This window comes from Oryzias latipes, chromosome 10, assembly GCF_053564925.1.
Source record: "Oryzias latipes strain Hd-rR chromosome 10, Olatipes_Hd-rR_3.1".
Classification (NCBI taxonomy): Eukaryota; Metazoa; Chordata; class Actinopteri; order Beloniformes; family Adrianichthyidae; genus Oryzias; species Oryzias latipes.
In genome coordinates, this window is record NC_136246.1 from 29,900,276 (window position 1) to 29,924,139 (window position 23,864).

The 23,864-nt window shown below is 37.1% G+C and overlaps 1 protein-coding gene across 1 annotated transcript in view; it reads left to right on the forward strand.

Annotated features, from left to right (window-relative positions):
- The first annotated feature begins 15,449 nt into the window (after positions 1 to 15,449).
- The window catches only part of gabra2b (gamma-aminobutyric acid type A receptor subunit alpha2b), a 47,974-nt gene continuing 39,559 nt past the window's right edge, over positions 15,450 to 23,864 (forward strand). Inside the window, exons 1-3 of the mRNA XM_004073634.5 lie at positions 15,450 to 15,849; positions 16,280 to 16,382; positions 20,402 to 20,517. Of these exons, the coding sequence (XP_004073682.1) occupies positions 16,312 to 16,382; positions 20,402 to 20,517 (187 nt within the window). The 5' untranslated portion in view covers positions 15,450 to 15,849; positions 16,280 to 16,311. The remainder of the gene's footprint in view (positions 15,850 to 16,279; positions 16,383 to 20,401; positions 20,518 to 23,864) is intronic.

Here is a 23,864-nt window from a genome sequence, read left to right on the forward strand (position 1 = left end):
GCTCGCCGTCTCAATTCACAAGAGTTGACCAGTTTGAATGAACGCATTTCTCATCAGGGTTTTAATTCTGCAATAGACAATATTGGTATTCTATGTATTAAATATCATGTTGAGGTAGCTATCAGTCACAAAAAGAAGTTTTTCACACAAAAAATAGAAGCAATGTTTTTAAAAATACAGGTTAGAGAAAAAATGATTCAATTAAAGAATTTGTTTTTAAATATCACATGCAGGTCAGTGATACTTTTCCTCAAAGACCCTACAGCGACATTTAAGAAATATATATATATGAAGAATACAAAGATAAGAGCAAAATAGTTAAAGCTAACTAAAATGTCAATAAAAACAGATGAATCTGACAGCTCAGTGATGACACACTTTTACTGAAGACATCAGGCAGGAGGAAGGAGCCACTAGAGGGAGCGTTTTACCGCCAAATGCACTTCCCGGAATAAGATGATAAACCTAGATGGATCCTGAGCAAATATGTATAATATTTAGCTGTTTATTGTAGTATATTTTGGTGTACTTTTGTGTGAAATATTTGGGTGTTATATGGCAGGAGTTTTGCCTAACTAGAATTTTCTTTGAAACTTCCAAAGTTTTCTCTTTAAAAAATATTTCTATATATAAAAAGGGTAAACTGGCATGTTACTTGTTAGAAAATTCTAATCTTTCATTTCATGCTAAACAAACTTAAGTTAATGGGATGCCTGGTGTAAATGCTACATTTTCTCTGCAAAAAAGGACAATTTTCTAATTATTAATAAAAAAAAAATAGCTTCTTATGTGAGCGATAAAAAAATAATGCATCAATAGATGGAGATAAATTTTCTTTTTTAACAAAAATCTTTCTGTGTGTGACCTTTTTATTTTTACACCTTCAGGGACTTGATTCAACTTTGTTTTTTTTGTTTTTTTTTAGCAAATCTTTCCTGGAGCTTCATCTGCTTCCAAGAAAACCTCAGTCCCCTCATTTACTCGAATGCCCCCGGCCATGGAAATTAACATGCAGGTCCTTAGTGTTTAATTGTATAATGTATTTTAATTGATATTATACTTTCTAACACACGTCCCAGTCATTTGGAGGGTTATTAATCCTCCCATCAGAGATGGACCAGGCGACTGCAAATGAAGAGCCGGGAAGAGAAATCCTCCTCTCATCCGCTGGTTCATGTTTGCCATGATGAACTTCAGTTGTGATGCTCTTAGTTGTGAAGAGGCTGTTGCTCAGGAGAGCGTCAGCATCCGTTGCAGCAATCTTTAGAGGGAAAAACATTTTGAGATTCACGGAACAACAAAAGTAACAAAAGGGAAGGGGGGTTATGTAGGAGGCTTCACCAGTTAGATTACTGATATATATTTTATCCTGAAAAAAACAGAACTTGGTTCTATCAGTTGGGGCAGGTCTAAGACAAATGTTAGGACGATCAACAGTTTTTCTCCTGAAGTTTAGACAATCATCACCAAATCTTAGCAGTGAATTTTTTGTCTGCTCACTTACATTGAATGAGTAAAGTAAGCGCCGGCTGCTTCTTTTGTGACCTCCTGGATAAGTCTTTCTTACACATAAATCTTTCACACAGCCACCACGTAAACTCTGTGCATTTTCCACGGATGAAATTTCGGTCTTTTGCCTGATACACGCGTGACATGCGGAAGTGTTTGTCACGTCCGTTGAGGCCGATAGGTTTTTGCGTGAGTTCGGTTTTGAGTTTTCAAACATTTTTAGTCAATTGAGAATTGTCCAATTCCCGTGCATTTTCTGTGGTTTGTATGCTATTGTTACATAAATCTTGAGCAATTGTGTGTGTTTTTTGTGAGGAACGTGCGCATATTTGTGGCTTTCCACGTATGTCTAACGGATGTCTCACACATGTACCAGCAATGTATAACTTTATGTTACGTGTACAGACCACATATAACGCTAAAAATTATGCAATTGACGCATAAAGCACTACTGAATCACGCATGGTTCATGTTCTATGTTGATGTACAAGTACTTTGCAGGGTTTACCGTGATTCATCTGAGAAAATGACATGTGAAAAAACACACTTTTTTCACTTTTTCCCATTACATTCACATATGACCAATTTTCATCCGCCCAATATGCGCAAAATGTACGTAGTGACTGTTTGTTTTTAGAATTTTTTTACTTTATCCCCTTGAAAGGTTCTTTGTTTCAAATTGTCTCCATTTGTGAAAAAATGTCTCTTTGGAGCTCTAAATCCTTAAAAATGAGTCTTTGTGAATTGTCTCTGTCACCAAACGGGCAGACAGCTGGTTCCATTTGCAGCAGGTTTTATTAGCACAGCTAAAAGTCCACAAATCTAAATCAGGTTCAGGCAGGCAGTGGTCAACAACAGGCACAGGAGCATCGGAGAGGAAACTGGAGTAGTCAGGATCCAGGCGAGATTCGGGGCAGGCGGCAGGCAGACGGAGTCAGAGACAAAACAAGGTCAGGAGATAGAAGATCAGGTCCAACTATAACGCTAAGTAATACAGGCAGAGTGGCACAAACAATACTTTGCACTGAGTGAGGCTCAGTGCAGTGTTTACGTGCATGTGAGTGATTGCAAATGAAAGTCAGATTTATGGCATCCAGAAACGGTAAGCTGGGGTTGCTGGGAGATGTAGTGCCTTTAGAACTTTGAAGATGGTTCCCGCCGATGAACAGAGGGGGAGACGTACCTCTGACTTCTGACCATCTCATTTGGAACCATAATCTGTAATGTTTTTTTTTTTTGACAGACCATATTTTTAGGAAATTTCAAACTGATCAGGTCCAGCAGCCCTAAGGCATAAGGACGATGATTAAAGAATCATCTTAAAAAAGAAAAGGAAATTCATATTCTTGATTTACACATGGATATTTTTAGTATTGACATTTCTTCATTTATTAACACAATTTTTACTTGGGTGAATCACATGCATTGTCTATGCAAAGCAAATCATTCAGTAAGGGGAAATCCTTCATAAAGTTGTGCCAAATATGAAAAGATTCTACAAAAAACAAGTTAATGACATTGCTTTTTTTAAAGAAAGTAAAGCAAACAATTACCAAAAATTCTTTCTTTGTTCTACCAAAAAAAACTGCAAATAGATACTAATGGATCTCAAATCTTTTTGGATTCCATGTTTGCATGAGCTTCCCAGTGGAGATGTGATTTGTTTGACCAAATGCTCCTGAAAACCTCAGGAATTTGGTTTGACAGAAATAGGACATCTTCACCTCTGCAGCCCTAAATGCAGGGTGCAATGCAAGCCTGCATGTAGAACTGCAAAAAAACAAAAACATAACAGAACGCTGGAACCTCTGTGTCATTCCAGAATAATTTGATTTAGGAATTTTCTGCACAACAACTGCCATCAGTTGAAGTGGATGCTGCTTTTCGCTAAAAAGCTTCAGAGGAGCTAATCAGATGAGCCTGCATGGCCGGGATGGAGATAAAAACACAAACGCTTCTGTTTGAGAAAAATAGCATTTTGTTGCTTTACTTAGGTTTTGTCAACTTCCTGCAAAAGTAAGATCACTATTCTGGACTTTTTAACTGTTGAATGTGGATTTGTTAGAGAAAAAAAACGCTAAATGCAAATTAAATATAAATTCAGAAAGAAAGAGTAACACATGTTTTGCGTCTTCACACACTGAGCATCAATTTTTCACATGATTCAAATGAACAAAAGAATATATATATACCTATATAGTCAGGAAATATAAAAAAACAACATAAATTTTATCACATTTTTTAAAAGAAAATAACAGATATAGGTTAGTTTGGTAGCTTGGTTCCATTTTTGCTGATGTTTTAGGGAAATATTGCTCAAAAAGGAAAATTGTTGCAGCTAAGTAAAAGTGGACTTAGAAATATTGTGATAAATTATCTAGAGAATTTGTTTGTTGAATTGAATCAGTAAAATCCGAGCCGTATTTTATTAAACTCTGTTTTAAGTAGCAATAAATGTTGTGAAAACTCTTTATTGTCAAAGAAGAATTTGTTACAGACTTGTAATAAAAGACAATATATTTGGAAATATGAAGCAGACTTGAACAAAAATTATTACAAATTGATTAAAAAATGAATAAAACAAAGACAACTGATACAAAAAAAGAAAAGATTAATTTATTCTTTACAAAGATTAGTTTTGATTCATTATGGCTCAAACTGAACTACTATTACAACAGTACAGACTTTTAAAGCAGAGTGCATGATTGTGTTTTCTGGACAGTTTTTACTTTTACATATTTCTTTCTTTTTATTGGTTGTTGTGCCAAAAGTTAGCAAGTAAAATTATTTGTAGCTTGGTGACAACATTGCCAAACTTGTTGGTTTCACTCTATTAATTTAAGATGAACCCACAGAATTAACTTGGAGATAAAAAAAGATTTAAAAAATAAAAGATTTCAGGCAATGACACTTGAAAACCTAAATAATTTTTCACAAACGTTCTAGATGAAGTTATTGTTTTAAAATAATGTTTTTTAATAGCTAACACATCCACAAAAATGGTAAAATCTTAAAAATTTAAGCTGAGATAGTTGAAATGTTAAATCCATTTAGATTTGATCAGTTAATGAGCTCAAAGGCGGACTTTGCTTTAGTTCTGGTAAAATTTAGGGTAAATCTGACAGGTTATGCATTATTTTAAAGTTTTCAAATCCTCCTTTGCTGAAAATATTTCTCACTGGGTCACAAATGAGCCAGAACTGTTTTGTTTTGCTTTGCTTTCCTGGATCCATTTTTACTACTAGGCAAACACTTACATAATGTGAATTTTTTATTATTATTTTTATTTATTTAACCTTCATTTACCCAGGAATTGTCCCATTGAGATGAAGAATCTCTTTTTTTCAAGGGAGTCCCGAATCAGATAGAATTGTTGCCACGTCAGGTGCAATCCAGCGTTCAAACAGCGGAGTAGAAGTCCCTGCTGGATGTAGAGCTCTGACTCCAGATAACAGAGTTTAAACAATTAGATTTAAAAAAAAGTGACACTTTTCTATAGCTAAGAACAGAACGGCAGCAAATCCAATGAAAATGATTTCTGTTTTAACTCAACTGAAAAAAAAAGTTTAAAGATGTTTTTGGAGTGTGTCAATGTAACCTCTTTATTTTACAGTGTTCACAGGTTTGTCTTCAGTTTTAGTCAGCAGATGGAGTCATTTAGAGCTGCTCCTCTCAATCAAATATAAAAACACTTTCCACAAAGTTGAATTTTTCCAAATAACAAATCAAAGAAACCCTAGTAAAGGAAACCATACCCGAAACAGAATAATTGTTGCTTTGTTTAGTATTTAGCATTTTTTTGGACATTCCTATTGTACAGTTAATTTCAGGGTAACAACTGTTTATCAACAAATTTTCCTCCAAAAGATTTTTGGAGAGGAAATGAAAAAAGCCTAAAATTTCACTTTCAACGTCAAACAGACACAAAGATAATTTTGACCTTCGTCAAAAAATGATGGTCAGATAGCAATTATCAAATAATCTCCTTGTTTTGTTGTTGTTGTTTACCCTTCGGCATATCCCTTTATTAGTGGTCGGCACATAAAATCAGCTTTAGCACAGGTGGTTTGACACAAGCCTGTATTTTACCTGAGCTGGGGAGCTACACAGGAGGACACAGACTCGGGGCCCCTTGTCAAACTTAATCTTTACATTGAACTTTGTTTTTTAAACTTGTACCAAAATAACACTGGAGAAACCATAGGATCAATTTAATTTATTTATTTGTTATTTTTATAAAAAAATATATATATATTTTATTTTAGTCATTTTTTTGGCCACTTTCATTTGTTGCTAACCAAAATGAACAAGTATATTAAATGGTCAAATTAACTTTAAAGGCCCAGAAGAGAATCGTTCTTGGGTTCTTCACGGATAAATAAATAATCTTTGTTCTAATTTATATTACTGAGAGCTGATTGCTAATCTTTGATGTACTATTATATATGTTGCAAAATTAGTTTGATAAATGATAAGATCACATCACTGCTACTGTCCCCAGTCTCGTCTGCCTGCAGGCCTCGGCTCCCTCATCTGTTGCTTCTCTGTATCCTGACGGTGTTGGGCCGGCCCCCACACCGGCCCTGCCAAGCTCAACAGTTATATTTAGGAGCAGATGAAAACAGAATTATTATAGAACCTCTGGAGCTAAAGATGGGAGATGCAATAAGACCGGCAAAGCACGGAGGACTGAGAGACTGCACTCAGTTCAGTTCCCATGACAACCTGAGCGAAATTAACAACAGAGTGAGCAGAAAACTCCTGCTGCATGAATAGCACGACTCAGGTCACAGAAGTGGCCTTTTCATTTCTGGGAGTGAAGTGTGTCTGCAGCAATCTCTCTGCAATAAGCATCCGGCAACTGAGAGCAAATGAACTTTCAGTTCTCTGTGGAGCTGCAGATGGATGTAAAATATCAGTCATACATCAGTCATCCGATTCTCTTTACATCTATTTTAAAATTCTTCTATTTATTATGATTATGCCATTTTTAGCTCAAATAAAAAAAAAACTGTCGTTTTCTAGGACATAGTTTCTGCAGAGCAGCAGGAGTTCATTAGAAATTCACCCGAGTTGTGGGCAGGACCATTGATGTTGAGTAAGCCTACCCCTATTTCCCATCATCCATCTGTTTACGTGCTCTCCTGCTGTCTTGCAGGCCCTCACAACCCCAACCCAATACAACCAGTGCATCAAAAATGGCGAGCAATATAGTAGCTATCCAGCCGTACAGTTTAGATCCAGATTCCAGCTCAGACGAGGAAAACAAAGACGTACACAAATCTATTTTTATGCAAGTGGATGCATCAGAATGGAGCTTGTTGCCCACTGATTGTAGCTTCTACATCACTGTTTTTCAAACAGCATTTTTTCATCTGCTCCCAAATCACAGCAATTTGGATGCATAAATACTCAGAAAAACAATTTTTATCCTATTTTTCTTTGTATATGTCCTCCATCATTAGAAAAATGCTACAAGAACATGTTGAAACCACCAAAAACAGGATTCTCACTGGAGTGGGTCTTTGAGGCTAACTTTAGATTAATGCTCCTGATAACGTATCGTTGAATGTATCACTTCCTCCCTGATATAAAAGAATTACAGGAATGTTCAAGTCATTTTCAGTTTTTGTCAGATAAATGCATCTAGACATTAAAGAAAAACTCGATTAGAAACAACAGACCACAACAAGAATCAAGTTTTCTTATACTCCAGGTAGAAAAGCAAGTGTGACAGAAGACGTCCAGCAAGGCACTTCTCTTCTCAAAGGACTGCTTCTCCCATGCACCTTTTATTAAAAATTCAAGTAGGAGCTGACAATTTCCAAACAAAGAGAAAAGTTCATCAGGGCGTGTCGTATGATGACCCATTTGGGAGGATTCTAAGTTCAAACAGTATTCCTTATCAGCTAAGGACAGTGCGTCGTAAAACCCCCTCATCCTGGCTGGGATGGGGAAGGGAAAAAATTCAATCTGAGTTAACATTTAAACATACATTTAAACAGTTACATTTAAACAATGATAATAATAAAACAATTTCCTTCACAAAGTCCCTCCTGTTCATCATTGATAAATGTTAAAATCTCACTTCCAATATCACATCTCTTTTCAGTTTTCTGTAACATCTTCATTTTCATAACACTTTCAATTCACACTCAGAAGTTTTTTTTACATAGTCATTGTTGTTGTTTCTCTTTCGGCTTAGTTTCAAAATCATTAAAGTCATCTTGTTCTCCCTTTGATAACAAGTTGTATTCTTGACTCAGAAGAACACTTTGTACTCCATCATTCACTGCACTGGAAATCATAGATTGAATACAAGGCAAAATGCACGTAGTGAACACACAACACATGATCAGTACCATAAGAATAGGTGTCACTATTTTTAACAAAAGTTGCCACCCGGAACCAAAAGCAAGCCAGGACAAGAAATACCAAGATTGGGGTTTCCTGTCATCCTACATTGCCTGCTGAACCTTTTCAAGTTGATGTAATGCTTCAGTGATGCTGTGACCTTCATCTGTATTTTCAGGAATAAATGCAGGTATCATTTAACATTTTACAAACACCTCCCTGCTGAGCGACCAATAAGTCCAAAACCAATCTGCTCTGTAGAACCAGAAGTCTCATGCTTGACATTTCTTCATTATAGCCTTTAAATGCTTCAATTGTAGTGTTCAAAAATAAACCTAATCAGCAATCAATGGTCTCAATTCTAAGAGTGTTTTAAGCAGTTCCCACCCAGGGAAAAAAATGCCATAGTTACCTTTTCCCCAGTATTCCAGTGTTTATGGTCTTCAGGAACATCTGATCCCCAAATGGAAAAATGTGGCTTGGCATCAATAAAGTTACGTCGGTGGCACAGGTGAGGCTCATGGACTGGAGAAACTTTGAAAGTGTGACCTGTGACCTTTACGGGAGCACAAATCCCACTCCAGTCTCTAGGCAGACTGAGGTAGAGGGCCTGCCCACATAACCAAAACATTTGATCAACCACATAAGTACCATTGTTACCTGGAATTAAGTCTGGAGCAGATCAAACACAACGTCCCATAACCATGGGAAACACTGTCATTGATTATCTGGACTGTGAAGGGAACCAGAAATTGACGACACATCTTCGTCGGCAAAGTTCCTAAAAACTCTGTGCCATTGTTAGTTACACAATGTGGAAACACAGTTCCAGGTTCCGCACTAGCATATAGAGCTAATGATTTTGTCCGCGCAGGGTCCGGACGTCGGGGGGCTTGAAGCCTTCCCTCCTTCACCCTCGGAGAAGGGCAAAGCGCAGCAACACATGCACAACGATCGGATCAAAAATTGGCATAACTGACGTATTTCGATCAGAAAGAGATTTTGTTTTGATCCAAACGAGTGTGATCGGGGCAGAGTATTCCAAACGTTGTTTTTACATGACACATTTTTTTTATGATCAGGCGTTCATTCCGATTACTTTTGTCCATGTAAACGCAGCTAATGGAACTAAAGCTCTGGTGTTAAAGGGTCTATATCCTGCTGTCTTAAGCCTTTCAGAGAAAACTATATCCATATATGTGACAATAAATGACCTTTGGCATGCTAAAGAATGATTTTTTAATGAAATTTTAGTTATTTTCGCAGCTAAGTTTCATACTCTAAAGTAAGATGACTCGATCTCTGAGGCACCGGTTATCGCTCCGTGTTGGTGCCGCCCATTTCACGGCGCCATCCATGTGCACATTGCGGAGCCTTACAAAAGCGTTATAGCCGATCACCGCTAGCTCTGCGGAGAAAGTGGGTGCGTGTGTTAGCCAGGGGGCAGAACTGGTAGCGCAGACTCTTCCTGGAAGGGGCTGTTCCTCACCAGGTCTTTAGAGCGTAGGGTTTCAGAGGAATATGCAAAATACTTATGTGTGAATGGATCAAAATAATTGTTTATAGTAAGGAATTTACATCATAATTAACATTATAACACACGTAAAAGTAAAAAAAAAAGTTGATTTTGCATTATAGGCCCTTTAAAGGGTTAATTCTTAGTGTATCAGGCCAACTGCAGTGACTACATATATATCTATACAAACGGTGTGACCCTTGACTAGTGACCCCATACTTAGAAATTTTGAATGACAAATAGGTTTTTGTCTACGATCATGCTTTTTATACTCCGGGCAAGAGCTGATAAGTTATCTGTTCCAGTTATCTGTACCATCTTGCTTTGTGGCCAGTCACCTAGCACCTTTCACCTTCTTCTGCTTCAAATCCACAGCCTCAGGTTGTGTTTCATTCAGCCAAAATGACCCATAGCCAAACGCTCCTTTAAAACGAATGTTTAGAAGTAAACACGGTTAATAACACCTCATAAATATGAACCCTCTAAAATGTTCCGGCCTGACAAAGGATTTCTGACGGGTGACCTATCACTTTAAGAATGGCAAAGCCCCTGGATGGGCTCCTCATGTTTCTCCCTCACAACGTCTTTCTTCTGCCGTGTATGGCTTGTTGCCGAGGTAACAGGCCTAAGAAAGGTTCAGTATTTCCAGCAATGCCAACTGAATCAACTCAAGCTGACATGCAGCTGACATCAACATTCTGTATGACAGGCTCAGGTATTTTCTCCCTGAAATGGTTCCACGAGTCAACAACCACCTGGTGCGTTGGCATGCTCTCCTTCTCTGATAGACGTATCAAAGGCGCCGTAGCTGATATCATGCTTAGCTGCTCTGCGTGATTATCAGCAAAGCATACTAAGTGCACCTCTCCTGCTTTGAGGTGTAAATCAGAAAAAAAATGATGATGGATATGTCCTTTAAAGCTGCTACATTTGATATCTAGAAAAAAATGCTCTGTTTGTCCAGCAGAGGGCAACGTGCATGACATTCACAACAGTTTTTGTACACCTTTCTCTTTATCGAGCAAGCATTAAAGCTCACAGAACTGTAAATAATCCGGATGCATTTATGCATTTTATGGACAGGTAAGAAAAGGTTTCAGTCAGCAGAGCAGCAGAAGGAGCAGGTCTTTGTTTTCTTTCCCTCTTTCTAAATTGACCAGATGATTATTGGGCTGCTCTCGGAGCACACCAGTCAATTCCTGCTTGTCTCTGACTGCATGTGCAGTACTCCCCTGGCATCCGTCCTGATCACTGGACATCAGTCCATCAGGAGCCAGTGACTTTCTAAACACTCCGCTTAATGGACTACTGTAGGTCGTTGCAAAAAAACAAACTGGTCTTAATCAGCTCTCCATTAATCATAACTAAATAATTTATTGTGTTTGCTTCATAAGTAAAAAAAAAAAACATCTTGGCATTTCAGTCTACGGGTAATTCCATGTGGAGGTGGATTTCACCATCTTCTCGAATTCCTTCACTATAGCTAATTGTTTTTGTATCGTAAATGGGATGAATCCCTAAAATAAATTCCTTTCACCTTGTGCTTTTTTTTCTTTTTCTTTTGCGTATCCGTCCACACACAAAGTTTTGATCCAAATGCATTGTCACTCATTGCACCCAATAGTCAAAGCACTCGAGCCTGAAAGTTGGCTGATGCAACAGCTTGCAACAAACAACGTGCTGTTAGAATATGAAGCTAGCTGCCTCTTTCGAGCTTAGAGATTAGAAAATACTTCCCAAAATGAAAAAAACAAAACAAAAAAACTGCTAAATCAAAGGCATGATCTATCCAGCTTGATGCAGGAAAACTTACAGGAACCTGTAAAGTCCAACTCCGATCCCAGCGGTCTTTCAATTATTTTTATACTGTTTTTAGCCAAAATTAAAAAACGTATGTCGTTTTTTATGACATATTTTCTGCAGAAGCAGTAAGAAATTTGTCTTGGAGTTGTGGGTGGGACCATTGAAGCGGGGTAACCCCGCCCCCCTTCCCCTCCTTGATCTGGAGCGGAGCAAGGAGCTTGTACTGTACAAATGCGCTCTTTTTTCATCTGCTTCTGATTCACAACGATTTAAATAAAGAAGTACTTAGAAATGCTATTTTAATCTTAATTTTCTTTATATATGTCTTCCGTCATAAGCGAAATGCCACAAGAGCATATTAAAAAACACCATAAACACCATTTTTATCTGAGAGTCTTTAAACGGCGTGGTCAGGTGAGTGTAGCATGCACCGAAAACCTAAATGAGAATAACACTACACTTTGTCTAATCTGAATCTGAATATATGATGAAAAAAAGCTTTTCTTGGCTATTCACCAGTTATTCCGGGTGGTCATATCTCTCTCAGGTCACCTTTGAATGCACCACTGGTTGTTTCAGGATGCACTCTGTGTTTTCTTAAACGTCCGCACTGGAGACCTTTTCTCTGCCTTCGCTTTTTCTCATCCATGAAGGGACAATGTATCTTTTACAGTCACAACTTGTATTTCTCCTGTTTAATACCAGATGTTCCAGTGAATTCTTGTCTCTTTCCTGTTCTTGCTCAAAGCAAATTTAATTAAATATGGTTCTTCCACAGGTTCCTTTCTATTATTCTAAATAAAGTTATGGGTTTTCCTACAGAATGTCGCTCTTTTATTTCATGCTCAGTGGAGGACATTACAATGAAAACACTACCGTCCAAATGGTTGGTCACTTATTGAAGCTATTTTGTTTTTAAAAAAGGAACAATCTAGAACCTTTTGGATCATATGTATTTATATTGTGGTCAATTCTTAATTGTGGTCAATTCTTAATGTTTACATATTTTTTTTCATTCATTCATTCATTTTCTATTCCGTTTTTCCCTTTCGGGGTCACGGGGCTGCCGGAGCCTATCCCGGCCAAATGTGGGCGAAGGCAGGGGATGCCCTGGACAGGTCGCCAGTCTGTCGCAGGGTAGAATGTCCACAATCACACACCCATGCACACTCACACCTAGGGACAATTTAGATTAACCAATTAACCTATGAACCTATGTTTACATATTTCTTGCTTATTGTGTATTCTCCAAGCCTTCACTTTCCATTAACCAAACATGAAACCAACCAGAAATGTTGCAGGTTTCAAAATGACTACTGGGGTCAGAAGACAATTTTCCATCGATTGTTGAAAAGTCTAAACAAAAGTGTACGTATGTAGAGCCTGGTTGCAAACAGGTAGAATTTACAAAATTAGATGTTTTGATTTTATTAGAGTCCAGACTTAAGCAGAAATATGAGTGTATATTGTTTTTTATGGTGGGACAAAAAAGTTTTTGTCAGTCACTTGGATTTGGAAATGGTTTATTTCAAGCAATCAAAGCATCAATATTGTTCAAACAATGCAATCAACAGAGTTAAATGTTGTTATCCGGATTACAGATTCTCGAAAATATGTGCTGACAATTTTCATAAGAAAAATCACGAACGTAAATAACACTTTATCAGAATTCATCAGCGTATACAGTCCAAGTAACAAAAATAAAAAACTTCCTATCATAAAAAGATGAGAAGTCTGTCATGTTCATCAGAGATACACTTCAGCAACGAGAGAATCCCAAAAGAGGAATCCTGGAAATCAGATTTTGTGATTTTAAAGGAATTTATTCAAATAATTAAGCAAAAAAGAATTTATCTCCTTCAAGCAAACAAAAATTACGTCCTGTTACTTCTTCTTAAACAACCAACCTCCACCTGTTACCTGTGTTTAGGTCACCTGTTTGAACTGGTAATCTGTATGAAAGACACTCGTCCACACCCTTAAACAGTCAGACTGCAACCTCTCCACCAGGACGAAGAGCTGCCAAAAAGGACACCAGGGACAAAGTTGTGGACCTGAACCAGACTGGGGTGAACCAGTCTACAATAAACAAGCAGCTTGGAGAGAAGAGATCAACTGTTTAAGCAATTTTTGTAAAATGAAAGAAATTCAGGATCACTGGTGCTGGACCTGAAGAGAGCTGGGATTCCAGTAATACAGGTTAGGTAGGGGCCTAACGCATGTATGATGAACATTACAGACCTCTCTCATCTTTTTAAGGGAGATAAACTGCAAAATCTTTGACTGTCAAATAGTTTTTGCCCCACTAATTGGCAGTTGACAAGGATTTCAACCAACGACCACTGTAGCTTTTTAGATGTAACAAAAGGCAGACCAGTGAGAGAAGAAAATATTTGGCCACAAAGAACCAGCTCAGTTTTTCTCTCGGAGTAGATCAGCCTTTGCACATTAATAGTGTTTAATTAATATTTTTGAAGGCATAGCTCAGTATTTTTGACCTTTGCAACAGTTTCATTGAAGTTTTGACAGAGCATTAGGGCCACCATAAAAGAAAATAAATAAATGTCTGGGAAAATTGTTGTTTGATTATGAAAAAAGTCCAACTTTTACAAGAATAAAGTTGTACATTTATAATTTAAAAATTCATTTTTTTACTAAGAAAAAGTCCTGCCTTTTTTTTTAAATAAAGTTTTTCGAGTATAAAAAAAAGTAAAGCAGAATTAGCTCGTTTCTTTGAGCAGTCTAATGTTGATCTCCTTTCTCTGCAGCATCAATTAAAAAGGTAATGTCCAATAGCCTTTGTTGAAACATTTTAAAACCAAAATGTAACATCTCATTTTTTGAATAGCATAATCTTGTAAAATTAAGATTTTTGACGCATACATTTTCAGCTTTATTTTTGTGATTGAAGCTTTTTCCTCAGTCGTGCAGTTTTTATTGTCATAGATGCGTGACTTTTTTCCTTGTAATGTTTCAACTTTTTTCTAATGATTGTATAACTTTATTTTTGTATATTGAAGAGGGTTTTTTTTCTTATAATTGTGGGTTATTTTTCTTGGAATTGTACAACTTTACTCTCAATGTAGGGTCTATTACTTTTTCTTATAACTTAATATTTGTAAAAATTTGACTTTTTTTCTCTCAAACTTTTACAACTTTATTCTAAAAGATCTTCTTATATAATGACCTGATTCCCCTTTATTTATTTATTCAGTCTTTTTTGGTCCCCCCCCCCCCCTTCAATCCAAGATTTCCTGTTCTAATGTCCATAAAGCTGCTGGCTCATTACGAATCTAAAGAAATTTTGAATATGAATGTAAGACCTACATTCTTAAACCTTGACATTATTCTGGTTTAAAAACAAACTAGAGAAAACACAAAACTGAACAACAGAAGCTGAACTAAATTATTAATTACACTGCAAAAACTGAATCTTGAAAAAGTAAAAGACTCTTGTTTTGCAAAAATGTGCCTTAATTATTTTTTTTCAAGAGAGAAAATCTTATCAAAGTTTTTCAATTGAGAAATAATCTTAGTTTAACAATACATGTCATTGTGAAGTGAATTTTTTTTTTTTAAATAAGAATTCTAGATTGGGTTATCTTCTTACAGCATTGGCAGATTTTTATTTATTTATTTATTTGACTAAAGAAAAAGTTTCTAATTTTAAGATTTTTTTTATTTCTTTCTAGAGGGCTGTTTTTGCAGTGCACCTATCGTCTTTCTGTGCATGCTGGGGAAAACCGTTTCTAAGGGACTTAAAAAATAATGATTTTATTTTTAATTTTAAATGCTGAGAGATGAGTCAGAGAAATAAATTTTCACTCTTAAAAAAACAGGTGTTAGAAAATAATTGCTGTTTGCACCAAAACACATAGTTGTAAACAAAACAAAGGGTCAGGAGTGCCAGCCAGCCCCTCTGTCTTTTTGTGTATTTTTAAGTAATATTAGGCATGTGGAAAAGGAAAATATCATTATTTATTTTTTTCATGCATGTGGTTCTATGTGGATGCTTTACATAAATTACCAGGTAAAATAAAATAAATAAAAATAAAGATGAACACCGAGAGACGCCTTGGCAACAAACCAAATTAATATTCAGCAATGATGTTCAGAGACTGAAATTGAAGCTCGCATTCCCGTACACAGGCTGCAGGTGGAAACCTCAGCGCATACCTGACTGCCTTTAGGACCCAGGGGCACCGCTTCTTTGTAGTTTTTCAGAAGATGAGGAGACTGAGATGCTCGTCTTGCCTATCACGATTCACATCGCGCCTCTGCTAGCTGAGGAGGATGCTGAACATGGCAATTTAAAGCCCGCTCCTGCAGCTTTTTCATTTTTTGTTTTTAGTTGTGCCTCTTTTTTCCCCTCACCTCGTGATTTCCTCTCCCTCTATCTCTCACTACACAGACACATATATTTTTATTAAGTAGGCCATTTTTTGGGGGGTTAAACCGCTGGATTCTGTGACAGCAAACACATCTCAGGAGCATTCCTCTTGTTGGCTGGAACCATGATTTATGGATGCCTGCAGCTCGGTTGTAATCACAGGCTCGTAACAGTCTCATCACAGGAGGAGAGAGCGGAGAATTCTCCTTAACTTTCAGAGGCATTTTGCAAGATTCTGCTGCAGCAAAGAGGCACTTGTGTTAAATTTCCTCTTAAGGTGAGTCTGTTTTCCTGCCTCACACACACAGAGCGTGTTTATTCTAATCATTTTTGTTGGCAGAAATCGAGTAAGATGCTGAGGAGCGATGGAGACAACCGTCGTCTTCTCACTGTTTGTGTCTTTTTCATGACTTAATATGATTATTTCTTATTAAAAACATAAAAGAGAAACTGTCAGGATGTCATTTTTTGGGGTAAATGTTAGATGAAAGAAAGAGTGGGATATGTCAGTGAATACTAATTACAGTCAGCGCCTGTCTCTGCCTCCTCCCCCCCCTCCATCCGTCCATTTATGTATTTGTTTATGCATTTATTGATGCCACTGCAAATGGGGAATCCCCAATAATATGTCTTGGTTTGGCTGTAAAGGTCACAGAATGATTCAGTGGCTTGTCAAGCCAGTTAAACTGGAGCTGTGTTCATTACAGCGACCGCCCTGCCTCTGGGTGCTGAAGCGGCCATGTGGATCAAGGAAGGCGCTCCTTCACTCCTCATCTGCCTGCTGGCCCTCACAACTCTCTGGAAAACCAGGTGAGTCCCTTCTGGATGGGATATTGGTCAGGACGTGGCCTCTGGAGGCACGAGGATCACACACTTAAGAAAAAAAAAAAGAAGTCAAAATCTACCCCTGTGTTCTGACCCTTACCTTGAAAGAGCCGCACAATCTTTCAAATTAAGAGCTGCACAATTCTATTTTTATGTGCTTAGATTGATAGATTAATTTATGACCTCTTGGATCATAAATAAATAAATATAAAAATCAATGTTTATGTGTAGGTCTTTTGTTTTTTGTTGGACAACAAAATGTTGTTGTTTTTTTCCAAATCATTCACCTTTTTTCCTTTTTTTGCTGCAATAGTATTTATAACACTTTTTTTTCAAAAACATTTTTGAAAGATGAACTAATTTCCTTTCAATATCATGTTATTTTCCAAATTAAACTATCCCTGTCAAACTGTATCTACTCAAGGTGTTGATACTGTTTGTACATATAGTGCATTTGTAGATTTAAAGAACTTGTGTGTGTGCACAATGAGGCATCAGGTAACCCCTAAGCTTGATCCCATTTTTGTTTTTATATCAACATTTATTCACTCTGCATTTGCAGAGTTGACTGAAACTCTTAACGAGATGCTAACACATCCTGTTTTCATCCCTGTGTTTGTTACCGCACTGTGATACCAGTGATAAGTTGAAGGCCAATCTGCTTAAAATGGACAAAAAAGAATAAAACTCAGGATTCACAAGTGTGTTTGAATCCATTTTGTTTTGATTATCACACTTGTAGCCACTTAGCCTTCCTTTTAAAGTCCAATCCAATCATCTTTTAATCCATTTTCAAAGCGTTCCTGTGGTCTTTTAATTAGGAGTTTGCCATTTTTTAGGGAAAATCGAAAAAACTTGTGTCGTTTTCCAGGACATAGTTTCTGCAGAGCAGCAGTAGTTGATTAGAAATTCTTCTCTGAGTTGCAGGACTGAGCTAGATGTCACCAGGAAAACAAAGAAGTACATTTGATTTAACTGACATTTCCCTTTATTTTTTTATATTTTGGCGTCATATATATAAAACAAATTCCTCCTGTGAGAACTGATATTAAATCAGTTTACATGCCAACAAGAGTTAACTTGCTAACCAACTCCAGAAATTAGTCTGACTGATGTCATTATCTGAATAATTATGGGAAATGTCCATATAATTTATGTTAGTTTTAAATTTCTGTTATTTTAAAATGTTCAGGTCTGTTCTTCAGTAATGTGGTGATGCTAACAGTCATAGCCTATTATTGTATAACACTAGCTTTGCTAATATGGAATTAATACGTCTGTAAAATGGATAAAATGTCGGACCTGTGTCATAACCATGTTTTTGCCTTTGTTTACACACACAGTGATGTAATACTGTGAAATAAATTGGTCAAACGTGGACACATGCTGGAAAAAACACTTATTGGGGAAGAAATCTACAAATGTTTAAGCGATTTCTCATTCATGTATAGCATTTTCGTTTTTTTTTAAAGGGCATTAGATTATCCTGTCTGCATGTTCGCTTAGAAGATCAGATGACTCAAGAAATCAGTTAATGATCTGATATTTGGTCTGCATATATGGTTACTGTTTGCTCATAAAGAAACTTGATGGCAGGTGAAAAGCATATAGATGCTAGATGGATTACCAAAATAAAAGCCTGTTCTTCTTTACATTTTCCTTTTATAATTTATCTCTCCACTACATTTGAAACTTTACGTTGATTGTCTTTCATTTCCAAGGATAGTTCTCGTTTTTAGAAATCACATTATTATTTAGATTGCCCTTTTGGCACAAATCCTTGCATCCATGTGTGTGTTTTATCAGTTTTCATGTAAAAGTATTTTATGGCAGTGGCCAGAGAGGCAGATCAGGGCACTCCGCTGCACACACTCGGACTGTTGACAAATGACTGCAGCCAGCAATGTCAGAAACACGTGAGACGATCTAAATAAGGCCACTGAATTCACCCTTGGGGCTTTCCATTTGCTGAATGTACAGAGATGGTCATTTTTTAAAACAATCTCACTGGTCAGTCTTTGTGGGAGTTTGTCATAGATGTGGAGGTACTAACGTCTGGAGTTAAGAAACACCAGTCAATTAGCTGCATTAAGCATCGACTGTCTATCAGAACTGGACTGAGTGACCCCCCTCCAAACAGGAAGTCCCCACTGGCTCCAAGAAGCCAAAATTCCATAGACTTCTATTGAGAAATAAAAAGCTGTTATTCAGTTATTATATTTGTCAGAATAACCATTCTTGCTCTGCTACTTTCATTTTTTTACACTTTCTTGCTAATACTATTTTTTTCCATGATATTTTTTTCTATAGTAAAAGTTATTCAAAGCATAAACTGGCCAATCAGACGCCTTTATAAGAGATGCCTGCTGGCCCTTACGTCCTACATTCAAAACATTTGGCAGATTTTGTATTGATCGCTTTCAGATGGTAGGGGTGTGGACTTCCGGCAAGCTCGCTCCTGATTGGCGAGAGTGGTTGCCATAGAATTTTAGACCAACTTGGACCAATCACAGCTGACTGACAATTTCTGATTCCAACATGGGGGTGTCTGTATCGCGAAACAATGGCGATTTAATTCATTTCCATTCACCGGAGCCACAAATTAACCATTACCAATGTTTTTTTTTATGCCATTAAGCTTATTTGGTTCCAGGACTTGAGTTATTTGTTTATTGTAATCATTTTGGGATCATTTGAACAAATGAATGTCCAGGATGTTGCTAGCCTAACAGAGGAAATAGCAAAACACTGGAAATTGTTGTGAATCAGGACCAGATAAAATAATGCGGTTGGAAAAAGGCTGTAGCTGACTGTGATGTAGATGCTATGATCGACAAGCCAAACATTAATTGGTCACAGGTTGTTGTAAAAAATATTTTCAACTTAAAACTAAAAACTTGGATGCATTTCTTTTTACCAGTCTGATAAAAAATGGTCAAACAAAGTTGAATAAAAAAATGTAAAAGGATAAAACGTTTAAATGATACACTAAAATGATGGAAAGCAATTACGCTAACTCAAACTTTAGACATGCAACTTGGAGGTTTGGGAAGGGATTTTGGAATAAATAACTGCATGTATTAGTTTTATTATTATCACTATTATTTTTATTATCTTGTGTTGATTTGCTAAGGCAGGAGAAGCAGATATAATAAGATCCTTTTCTTCTGTCTCTCCTTTTTTTAACATCTGCCCTTATTTTGAAATATTTTGTATGCATAGTTAGTTAAGTTTGCATGAAATCAAAATGTTTAGATATAACATTAGTGTCGGATAACCAGAATTACTTACTTTTGTATCAAGGGATATATTTTTATTTATTAGTTAAATTATTTAATGTAACTTTAAAAATTAACCTGCAATGTTGTAAAAAATCCTGAAAATAACTGCTAAAAAATTATCATGTAATGCAAGTTTTCTAAAGGACAAGTTCTCAACAAAGCTGTTGCTCTAAGATGAGCTTTTTTCCCATTTACTAAAGTAATCTAGCAATATTAGAGTTATTTAAATTTCATATTTTTGCATTAACTGACTCCAGTTATAATAAAATGATGCTTAGGTTTGTGAATAATCTCAACATCGGAAATAGCCTCCAGCTAATAAGAAGTCATGATTCTGACAAAAGGCGCACAGATGTAGGTTTTCATTCGATGCTAAGTAAAATATGACCGTAAACTGGAGCTGTTGGAGTGGAGCTGTCAACAAGGCTGATTAGTTTGTCTTGCATTGAGTCCACTGAATTTATTTTCCATAAATCTCTGCTCTGATTACATTTGCATATTCAGATGTGTTTTGGTTCCAAGATCAGATGGCTCTCCAACATTTTACCTTGAACTGGGTCAGCCATGATGAGACGTAACACGCATGGCTGTGTGGGCATTTAAGCCAGATAGTAATTAGCTCCTAGCTTTGCATAAATCCAACCTGAAAAAAGGGAGCTTCATCTGAAAGAGATGTTTTTGTCGTGTCTCAGCTGCTTTTTGCATCGCTTCTCTCCTCACCAGATCCGTCAATGCTGATGCCACATCGGATGCCTTTAAAACCAACATCACCCTGTTCACACGCATCTTGGACAGACTGCTGGATGGATATGACAACCGTCTGCGGCCCGGTCTTGGAGGTGAGTGAGCTGAGAACTGCCGCTGCAGTCACTCAGAAGGCTTTTGCACAGGTTAGCCACTGGATAATTGTTGATGCACAACTGCACGTGTTACCTTTTTTAACAGATGACAGCTCATTTGAGGTGAGAACACAACATCAGCTTTCATAGTGCCAGTTATCTTTCCCCTTAGGAGTACACAGACGAATGCATTCTGTGCAGAAAAAATATAATTTTGATTACATAACACAAAGCCCACTTCCAGGAAAGAAAGACACATTTAACCCCACACATGCCTTTGTCCACACCTGTGCACCGTGCAAAATCTTCCATAATTTAAACCACAGCAACCTAATAATAATATTTGAAATTTAATTGACTGGCTCTGTGATGCTTTCTTTACAACATCCTGCTCCTCATCATCTGTGCACCTCTACGCTTCCCTCCTCATCCTTAGAATTGCACGTTTGGCGTCCCTTTTGATTAGCTGGCCTCCTCACCCCAAAGCTGAGTCCCTCCCCCAGGACTTGGCGTAGTTTGAATTTCAAATTCCTGAGGCCATCCGTCCAGCCCAGGAGCTGCCATATGGGCATGCAGATCTCCTTTAGCCTGGCTGTGCTCGGCTTGTTCAGAATCACATAAATTAAGGAGGCTTCCAGGTTTTTACTGTGCAGGACAGGCAATTATAGATAGTCTATTTAAACACTGCAACCTATATTTGTAGCTGAAAAAGTCAATTCACTCATTATATACATATTTCTGTTTTAATTATGTGTTTTTATGACTTTATTGTAAGTAATGCAGCTGTGATTGAAAAGCAAAGAAAAACTGAACTTTTGATATTTTCTGTATTGTTCCCTTGCTGTATCACGGTTTATCTTTTGCAGTCTTGTTGTTTCGCAGATTTTTTCAGTGCAATTTTGCAGCGTAATGTGTTCTGCCTCCTGATTGGCTGTTGCATCCTCTGTGCCAGGTCTCCTGTGTTCAAATCTATGTAAATCTTCGATGGCGAGCAAATCTTTGTTTTCATTCAATAAAACAGTCACAGGCTTGTTTTTCTGTGAAGGCTTGAACTTTGAGAGTTTAAACAAGAGAGAAAATTTCTTCATATCTGTCTGAGAAAAATGTAGAAATTGTGTAGAGAAGAGTGTCACAACCTTAACGCCGCGCATATTGCCCGGATGAAAATTGGTCATACGGGAAAATGCGTGGAAAAAGTGAGAAAAGTTGTGGCCTTCACGTGAAATTTTCACAGATGTATCGCGAATGAACCACGTTAAAACCACAAAAGAAGTGCGAATAAACCACGTAAAGAACACTTACAGCTACGTAGAACATTCTTCATCAGTGGTTTGAGCAGTAATTTTAACCTGATATGTGCGTTGTATCCGCAATATAAAAGTTATAAATCAGTGGTACATGCGTAAAAAGTCTGTTAAACATATCTGGAATGGTCGTGGAAAGCCACAAATTTGCATATGCATCTCAAAAAAATCATGCACAGTTGCATAAGATTTGCATAATAATTGTGTATAAACTATGTAAAATACGCATAAACTACGTATTTCTCAACCAACCAAAAATTCTAAACAGATAAAAACGGTATTCATGTGATGACCTGTCGGCCGAAACCCTCGACGAACATCTGTGCACATTGACGAATGATGAGCGCTAGAAAAAATTTATTAATTACGTATCTTACGCATGTACAACAAAAGACTAACATTTCAGAGATGTGGATAAAGCGCAAAATGTGTGTAGAGAGTGAGTAACACAGCCTTAGCAACATCTGTCCTTGCTGCAAAAATTCACGAATTTCTCCTGTGAAAACGAGGGAACGCTGTGACCTCAAAAATGTAAAGTCATATGCTCTAACATTTGTTTTAGTATTTACCAGTTTACAGCTTTTACTTTTTTCAGAAACAAAAATTTGACTGAATGTTGATTCAGTTCACAAACTCAATCTGTGCCCACAGTATTGAAAATTTAGCAGAATTCATAGATTGCCTCCTCCTTCATAAGTCAGCAATTTACCAACTCCCCCTATTATAATTCTTCCATCACCGTGCTTAACAATTAGCACATGCCTAAGTGAATATGCACTCTTTTCTTCTCAGAATATATGTGTAGCCATCCTGGCCAGATATAGTAATCTGCATTCCCTCTGAGTTGAAGATAAGGATTTTTTTTTCTTGAAAATGACAGAAGCTCGTGCTCGTTAGAAGTAGGGTGGTCTTTCTTGGATGGCAGCCCTTTGGTTTATGGCCTCATAAAACCTGCTAAACTGCTGACAGCAGAACTGGTTCTCTACTGGCTTCCAGTCTACTGCACAGTTTTTCTTTTTCATGTTTTCATCAATCTTATTTCGCACTGAAGGGGACATTTTTGATCACAGCTCAAATCATGGCAGCAGAATGTTGTGGCAGTTCAATGTAAGTTTGGTAGTACAGTCTTGAAAGAAAATTAAGCTCAAAGTTGCATTTCTGAGTATTTCTTTATTCAAAACATTATGAATCAGAAGCAGACAAAATCCTTTTGTTAAAAAAAAGCATATTTGTTACGTGGAAAACACGCTGAGTGGACAGCAAGCTCCCTGCTCCTCTCCATTCTGATGCATCCACTTTTAGACGACTAGATGTATGCCTTTGTTTTCCTTGTTCGAGCTCGAATCTGTATGGCCGGATAGCTTCAATAATGCTAACAATTTTTTTTGCACCTGTAATGTTAAGTTAGGGGTGTGAGGGGCTGTAAGCTAGCAGGAAAACGTGTACACCGAGAGCTCTCAGCAATTGAAGAGGGAAGGGGGGTCGGGGTTGCTCCGCACCAAGAGTCCGGCCCACAACTCAGAGGTGAATTTCAAATGAACTACTGCAGCTCGGCAAAAACTATACAGAAATCAACACCGTTTTTTAGATTTTGGCCAAAAACAGCATAATTCTAATTAAAAGACCACTAGGAATGCTTTTTTTAAGTTTTTACAGCTGTTACAGCTTATTCTTCTGTTCTTTTTATATTAAAAATCTCTTTCATATGTTATTTCTGTCCAAAAAAATATTAGAAAGCCTGATGTGAAGCATTTCTAAAATAAAATCATGCCAATGTCTGCCCCCCAACTGCAAAACATAATTAAATAATATTTATTTCACATCTGCATGAGGTCTTCTGGCACTGTATTATGCAAAAAAATAATAATAAAAAGAAAGAAAAAGAAAAATGCTTTTAAGCAATTTTTTATGCCCTCAACTGGATTTGTTTGGTTTAATGGTAAATGCACTTTTCTACCTGGGGTTCGGTGTCTTGCCCAAGGACACTTCGACATATGGATGAGGCGGGAATCTAACCCATAATCTTCCGATCAGAGGTCGACC